Here is a 9072-nt window from a genome sequence, read left to right as displayed (position 1 = left end):
GTTTAGCTAAACACTTTCAAGCATGTCAGTCTAAAACAATACTTTTTAAAGAAATCCTAACATATACAGAGTTTTAGGCCCAAGAGCACCAGTCCAATGTCGAGGGCGGTGTAAATACGTCGGCTCTACTGTGTGTGACGTTCGGTTTTTCTGAATCAAAGACGTTGTGTGACAGTTTCTGGTGTGTAATAGCCCTTTTGACGGCAGCCAGACGACGTTTACAGTCAAATGTGGAGGTCAATTGATTGTGTGGTAAGCTTTTGAAGTTGAAATTCTTCGATTCACTCTCTGTATATCAATCACTACTGAAGACCGACGTAAAATGGGGCGTCTTGTACGTTTAATGGCTACCGTCTCTGTGTCAACAGAAACCTGAAGTGGAGCGAAGGGGAGATGTGAACAAAAGAAGAGGCTGTTACTAGATCGACTAGAGCAAACAGTAACACATTGCATGTATTTACATGAGCACTGCCATCAGCTAAGTGTGTAGATTCCTTGTTCACCTTTCCTTCATGAATGGTCACATATCATGTTTCACGAGTGTCCAGGTAATTCAAGGCACACTCACACATGCACTGTCATGTATTTCGGTATATGTACGCCTAAGCTACCACACATAGCAGGTTGAAGATCACCACATCCATGTGACGAATAACTGGATTTTTTCTTCTTCTTTTGCTCTTCAAAAACCGAGAAAAAGAAATGACCTCGAGTATTTGCTCACTAAATTGAAAATCGTATTTTTTAGCGCTTACATTTGTTCTATTTGTTGTTGTTTGAAGTTAAGCACAAAACTACACAATGGGCTATCTGTGCTCTGCCCACCACGGGTATCGAAACCCGGTTTCTAGCGTTGTAAATTCGCAGACATACCGCTGTGCCACTAGGGGGCACATTTGTTCTATTAGTTAACAACTTAAAATAAAGAAGTAATGTTTCAGGTGGACATTTTCTGATAGGTCAAAATTCGAGGTCTCTCTTTGGGACAGCGGTAAGTTGACGGATTTACAACGCTAAACTTATGGGTTCGATTCCCGCGGTGGGCACAGCAGATAGCCCGATGTGGGTTTGCTATGAAAACAAAGAACCAAAAAATTGCGAAATAATGAACAAAGAAGAACCTCTTTAGGTCAGCGGTAAGTTGACGGACTTTATAACGCTAAAATTATGGGTTCGATTCCCCGCGGTGGGCACAGCAGATAGCCCGATGTGGGTTTGCTATAAAAACAAAGAAACTAACGAAACCAAAAATTGAGAAATAATGAACAAAGAAGAACCTCTTTAGGTCAGCCGTAAGTTGACGGACTTATAACGCTAAAATTATGGGTTCGATTCCCCGCGGTGGGCACATCAAATAGCCCGATGTGGGTTTGCTATGAAAACAAAGAAACAAACGAAACCAAAAATTGAGAAATAATGAACAAAGAAGAACCTCTTTGGGTCAGCGGTAAATTGACTGACTTATAACGCTAAAATCCGGGGGACGATTCTCCACTGTGGCCAGAGTGCAGAAAGCCTATTCTGTAGTTTTCAGCTAAGACAAGAACAACCGAAACTACACAAATAGATCAGTTTTTATCGGCCAACTTGAATTTCCCTCTGTGAGCGCTTTCACGAGGGTAATTAGGGGATAGCTATAGTTGGGAGCTGGAAGGGACATTCTTGATGGGCTAATAAGCTTCTTTTTGTCCCTTTAAAATTTTATGAATTTTATGAAATATGAATAGATATAGTTGGCCAAAAAAAGAAAAAAATCTGTCGAAAAACTTACTAAGTTTTTTTTTAAAAGTAGTCAGGATTTACGTATATGAAACAATGGAAAGTGGCTTCATAATATTTCAGAGAAAAACAAACTAAATAAGTGAGTAATAAATGGCTAGAGGTGAAGTTGAGAAATACTTCTAAAGGATAGTAACACCATTAAACCATATTCCGTCGTTTTTGGAAAAAGACTTTCAGACTCGAATGAAGAGTAAACAGACCTTGAGTGGATGTATTTTTCTAGAACTTAACTTATTTTTTAATCCTCCGAACCTAGGACTACAGTTTTATTGTGCTTAGACTTTTAGATTATTTACACGCGAATTACTACGTATTTCTCATGGTTGGTTGTTATCAAGCCAAAAAACAACAACAACATATACAATAGGTCATCTGTACTCTGTCCACTACGGGTATCGAAACCCGATTTTTAGCGTTGCAAGCCTTAGACTTACCGCTGGGGGTCGTGTTTCTCATGTGCTAAGCCTGTAGTAAGTCAATACACTCGAATGCTTATATCCTTAGGATGAAGAAGGTTTTCAACAAAGAAATTGAATTCGTCCACTTGTTTGTTAGTCCATTAGTTTATAGCTGAGCTTTAAAGAGTGACATAATGGGTGACTGGTTGAATCAAACGTTTTGTTCTTTACAGTTAAAGAGTTAACGATATTGCTCGTTTGATATTGAGTTTCAAACTTTTACAGCTTGTGAAGCTTTTGTGATGATAAAAGAATACTTTAGAGCAACCTTGTCCATTATCACCCAATTTATGTAATGTAATAGCGTGTCAACAAAATTGTATCTGCTATATCCAGTGCCCACAAGTATGTTCGCCCAACACCAGGGTCAGCTGAAATACGACAAATATAACAGTTTTATAACTATTAGTATTGAATACTGTATCTTTTAATTCATGCAAGACACCATTTAACATGTAATTTGGGGATCGTCCTTAAAAACGGTGTTTCGAAAGAAAAAATTAAAATTTGTTGACAAAATATGAGCCAAAAGTCAGGTTTGAAGGTTGTATCTAACTCACCATACTTAATGTCTATGTAAATGAGATTTAGTAACTATGTACCCAGCTGTTTTATGAGACAAGAAGACTAAAAGCTATAAATATGTTCAGTTACTACTATATCAAGGTAATGAATATAATCTTTCTTTTATATTTGTTTTTATGAAGCTCATAACAAAGAAGTGGCTTTCATACAGAAGAAATATAGTATGCTGTCAAACTACTGTGGGCATTCTATGGTTGTTACAAAATGCCTTGAAGACGTGTCTTATAAACAAATTTGGGTCGTAATTAAGTTTTTATTTTAAGGAGGAAAAAATCACGCTGAAAGAAAAACAATTTGATTTTGAAGAAGAGGAATAACAATTTTGGAAATATATATTTATTGGGAAAAAGTAATAAATTTTGTACAAAACTTAATATGTCAAAATGTTTGAACGTATGTAATGCTTAATCACTGTTTATCTTTTTTATTTTATTTTTCATTGGTGAATTAGCAGATTGATTAAATCTTCTGTGTTGTAAACTAATTTACAGAAATATTCACGAAAACAGTGCCATCTTTTGGTATTTTTCGTTTTTTTCGAGATTAGAGACATAGATTGTAGAAATTCGTGTGTATTATATAGTTCACTAACTCTATAGCTGTGTGATTTTAAGTGAAACATTATTCAGTTCAACATTTTTTACTTACAATGTGTAATATATTATATCATCAACCAAGTTACTGTCGTACCTAAACACATGTTTATGTTCTTCTTTAGAATTTGCTTTTCCCCATAAACATCTGTTGCTCAAACTGTAGGTTTTTTAATACAAACATATAGTATCGCAATACGAAGTAAACGCCTAGAATAAACAACAGTTAAATAACAAAACAAGAAACCCTTTAATCCAACAATTTTCAAAAGGTAGACTTCTTCGTGGGTTTGGGGGAGACAGCTAGAACTGGCTGTTCATTCTGAGTTCATCCTTCAAAAGGAAGAAGACATACATTTATAAAGCGTTATAGTTATCGGATTACGCGTTTTATGATTTTTCACATGCTTAATATCGGTAGATTGAAATATTTTTCAAAATAACAAAAATATCATGAGAGACTAAGGCAATGTGTGATTCACATTTTATTCCGTAGAGTCTGGAATTACATAGAAATGTACGGTATTCATTATTGTCAAAACTGCACAAGTTCAACCATTTATTAAAGAAGTGAGAATATTGAAAATAAATTAAAATACAAATGAAGCGATCATAATTTGAATATCTTATTACTATCAGAGTACATTTAAGAGATAAATACGACTACAAAGGATATAGAATAACTGAACATCTCGTCGATGTTTTAAAAGTGTTACAAAGTAAAATCTGTATCAACCCAGTCGGGCCTTGAAGAAAGGATTAGGAAGAAAATTGGAAATAGGCAGGGCCTTGTACGCGTGTTTCACATTTCCAATACAGCTCATGGGATCGATGAAGTAGAAGCACACCTTACGTGGCGCCATCCTGTGACGACGCTGCAACTGACAACAGAGATCTTTTGAAGCGTCGCATTCGCTGCTATCCAAACACTCGTCGTCTGTTTAAGATTAAAACAAAATTAATCAATTATTTGATATGTATCTCAACCCACGTTATACAAGGTATATTATACTGAAGTTAAGAAATGTATAAGAATAAGACATTTAAGATAGACATGAGGTCCATTTGTAAGGTTAACAAAGTACTTAATCCATTTTTTTTATAAATATCTTCTTTAATTTTTATGAAATAAGCTTTACTTTTATAACGACTTACCACTTTTAATCAACACATAATGCTTTAAAACTTTTTGTTTTATCCTAATGGTAAATCTTACAGTACATGTTAATTCATTTGATTACGCTAATAAACCAAACTCAGTAGTCAACGAGCTTGAGGTTATATTTCAAAGTGTTTAATTAAATTCTCCTTTATTAACATGATAAGATGCTACACACTTATTGTTTTTCAAAACTTGATATGTACTTACTATATTGCTTTTTTCGCAAGTACAGTTTTGGCAATTGACATGTTCGCCGTTTGGGGTCGCTTGCCAGCTGTGTGCATGCAAGGTTTTCCTGACAGTTTGAATCTTGATGGCAAAACTGTCCCTCTTCTTGTCCGTAAAGGGGTAGACATGTTCCTACTACAAAACGTAATTATGTAAAAGAATCAATGTGGACGTAATCTTCAAGTTACATCAATGTACTTTCAAACCGAGTAAGAGTTTGAAAAAAAGTTTTCTAAGGTTTTTCAAAATGTCACTAGATGTCGCACTTTCTTGAACGCTGAATGCCGATATTGTGCTATTGTCGACATGTCGCGCATATTAGAGTTATGATGTCAATTATTCTTTTTACAGTGATCGGCTCTCTGTGCTATTACTTTCGTATTGGAAAAACATGTTCAATGTCAAGATTCAAGAACATAATTATTATATTTTTTATTATAATATTATAATAATATTATAATATATAATAATATATAATATTATTATAATAATTATTATAATATTTTTTCATAAGCCTTGTCTAGAACAAGGCGAGAAGAAACTGATAAAGTTTAACACTATCAGGTTCATGAAAGAAACATACAAAGTTTCCATACTTAAAATAAAGATAAACAATTATTCTGAAATTTTCATTATATATTTCTATGACATGTTGAAACTAAGAACAGTTTGATTCACGGAGTGCGACATCTAACGGGGAACTAGAGAGTTAAATAAGGGTTTAGTGTAACGATTCAAATAAGCTTTTATTTAAAGCAGATATTATTAATATAACGTTTTAAAGAGAATAAATGAACCAATGCAATATTTAGGGCAATGAATGTTATAAAATATTTCCAAAAATACGGTAATAATGGAAATTACGAAAAAAATGGGGCAAAACCATTTTAAACCTTAAGATTTACAATATGCTTTGAACAATAACGCCTTTTTATGAACTTTATTTTATAGTTTTTCTATCTTTATATTTTGTCAAAAGATTCATTCGAAAAGTTGAAATCTTACGTTTATTTGCTCATGTTTTTTTTTTCCAGTTTGTAATAACGTTGTTATTTTATTGTTATGCAACTTTAGCTATTCATTTACCATCATAAAATTAATCTATAGCTTTTTTCCCATTGAAGCCATTAATTTGTTTTATACTTCAGGCAATATTTCAGGCAATGGAATGCAATATTTTGGTCATAATTATTACTTCCGATACAATTTACTGTTCTATTTGATAAATGATAATTGGATGTCGATATCTGAACTAAACAACTATCTGCGTATACGACTGGTCTCATTATATAAGCCCTAGGCAAGCAGCACATGCCGTGTTTCCATTATCTCTAAAATTGGAAATAATGCAAGATTTATCTTAACAACATTGGTTTTCAAACACGTGCTTTCTGTTGGTATATAAACATATGTCGTTACCAGCATTGAAAATTGGAAAGTAACGAAAGAGATTAAATCACGTTAGAGATAGTTCGTAACTTCCTCTCCCAAATCTGAGTTATGGAAAATTCTCTGAAGGAAATATATGATTTAATCTACGAATAATTAATTCCAAGGAAGAAACATAGCAATTCTGTTACAGATAATTAAAACAAAAACATATTAACATTCAAATAACTTTGTTATAAACATAATAATTGACAAATGTAAACATTATGGACCCAATTATATTACTGGAGGAATAGAAAAACTAGTTTATAGCAAAATCTAAAAATTAGGCAACAGAATTCTGTGAAACAAATGCAAACATTAGGAACCCAATTACGTTATTGGAGAAAAGGAAAAATTAGGTTATAACACAACAAAAACTGAGGCTACGAAATTCTTTGAGACAAACGTAAAGGTTGAGGCTCAACTACAGGAGGAAAATATAAAGGTTAGGCAACAGAATTCTGTGAAACAAATGCAAACAATAGGAACCCAATTACGTTATTGGAGAAATGGAAAAATTAGGTTATAACACAACAAAAACTGAGGCTACGAAATTATTTGAGACAAACGTAAAGGTTAAGGCTCAAGTACAGGAGGAAAATATAAAGGTTAGGCAACAGATTTCTGTGGGACGAACGTAAACATTGAGAACAAATTATATTGTAGGAGGAATGAAAAAAAACAACGTATATCTTTCCTTTTTTGCTTTTATAGATTGATTGAAATACAATAATTGAGTGAGGTGTGCAGATGTTAGAAAATATACGTCATATTTCTTTTTCAATTAAAATTCAGATCTAAAGACTGAGAAATCAAGAAGCTTTATGCATTGTTAAAAATGTCTTTAAAAAAATTAAATTCTGAAATGAACATATATAAAGTTATATAGAATTCCGGGGATTTTCTGAGTTTTCATATAGAATCTGACACTACTACAGTTTGAATTAATTATATAGAAAGCCATTTGTTCTGTGACTTTCAACATAGAACCTAACACAATGGTAGTCTCAAATATTTAAACAAAATGGCAAAGATTACCAATTTTTGTTACTTTGAAAATATAACCTAACACGACGATAGCTTGTAATAGTCATATCAAATTGAATTTAACTGTCATAGTTTGTGATTTGTAACACATGAATTGACACTTTACAATCTTAAATAATTATATAAAATTACATAGGATTCCAATGGTCTTGCGATAAAAATAGAACTTGACATTATTAAAAGAAATGCGTTCACTTGAATGATATTAACAAAAATTCAGCTACTAATATCGAACTGGTGTATTTAAGTGTTTTACACTCACAAAAAAAGAAACATATCATTCTATAGGTATTTGAAGAACTTGTAGCATTCCGCCACAATTTAATTCTTCGTATTGTTAGCCGACCCTGGGCATCTTGTACATAATTGAATAAATAAAGTTGTCTAAACATTTGTTTAACAACAAGTAAAAGCTTGGGATGGTCTATTCTTTCATTAGGGTGTGGGTCTATGAGCCAGACTAGTTTCAGAGAATGCCACTCCTCATCAGTGACACTGGACACTACCACCAATGAAATATCAGATCAAACCAAGCCTTTATAGTAGTGAGGTATCGAAAATCGAACTAGTGTATTTAAGTGTTTTACACTCACAAAAAAGAAGCCTATCATTCTCACAAACACACCCCCCAATGAAAGAATAGACCATCCCAAGCTTTTACTTGTTGTTAAACAACTTTATTTATTCAGCTGCTAATAGTTTTTCGGAATAGCCTGGTGTCAATGAAAATACCTGAATTTGACTATAATGTATGCAACATTAATTTAAACTGCCATTCATCTTTAGAAAAAACACTATAACCATGATTTAGAGCGTTGTAACGCGTGTAATGCTTTTTTAAATTCAATTTCAAAATGACTCGATAACCATGAAATAATCAAATCTGATTCAGCATTAATAATAAATTCATATTAATACATAGCAAACAACTTATATCTTATTTAGTGAAGACATTTCTCAAACTTCATTCATACTTCACTGTGTAACTTACATGGACGTAGATGTTCGTGTACTCATAAGTTATGCAAAGAAACATATAGAGTACAATAGTTTATTTATTCACCAACTATGATGGAAATATTTCGGTGCTTTTAAAATCAATGATGCATATATAATGCATAAAAAAGATGCGAGTAAATTACCAGAAAGACTGATTAAATATTTGAACTTGAATGTTTTTAAGTTCTCACATTGTCTTGTGAAAGAAAATGATCTTATTAGATTTAGTGTCCTACATAGTTAAACTGGAAAACTTTACTTCTAGAGCAACCAAATCCAATTCTAGTTTTTCAGTAGACTAAGAAACCTTTGGCTAAACAAGCATCAGTTAATCCAAAAAATGTGTATTAAATGGCTTAAAGATATGGTTTCACATCAAATATATTATTTTACCACTCATTGATATTATTATTTTTGTTTGTTTGAAGTTAAGCACAAAGCTACACAATGGGCTATCTGTGCTCTGCCCACCACGGATACCGCAGACATACCGCTGTACCACTGGAGGTAATATTATTATTATAAATGCAATATAATACAAATACAATACTAATAAAATACACAGTTATAATTAACTCAAGAGCATTTTTGCTCATCTGGGTTGATAGCATTAATTATTTGCATTAAATTTAATTTAAATTAAGATACCACTAATTCATTTTATTACCTTTAAAATTTTCAAAATTTAAAACTTGATCAAAAATTCTTTTACAGGCACTTTAAATTTATTTATATTATTATATATTTTATCATTAAAGATAAATTATTCAATATGTTTGGTGCTAAT

At 32.4% G+C, this 9072-nt stretch overlaps 1 protein-coding gene across 1 annotated transcript in view; it reads right to left on the bottom strand.

The window, feature by feature from the left end:
* Positions 1-3894: 3894 nt before the first annotated feature.
* Positions 3895-9072, bottom strand: part of LOC106457572 (prohormone-3-like) — a 42898-nt gene continuing 37720 nt past the window's right edge. The window contains exons 3-4 of the mRNA XM_022383576.1: positions 4788-4943; positions 3895-4355 (exon numbers count right to left, since the gene is read on the bottom strand). Of these exons, the coding sequence (XP_022239284.1) occupies positions 4150-4355; positions 4788-4943 (362 nt within the window). The 3' untranslated portion in view covers positions 3895-4149. The remainder of the gene's footprint in view (positions 4356-4787; positions 4944-9072) is intronic.

This window comes from Limulus polyphemus, unplaced genomic scaffold (genome assembly GCF_000517525.1).
Source record: "Limulus polyphemus unplaced genomic scaffold, Limulus_polyphemus-2.1.2 Scaffold347, whole genome shotgun sequence".
NCBI lineage: Eukaryota > Metazoa > Arthropoda > Merostomata > Xiphosura > Limulidae > Limulus > Limulus polyphemus.
The sequence above is the reverse complement of the archived record's forward strand: the minus strand, read 5'-3'. Positions and strand labels throughout refer to the sequence as shown.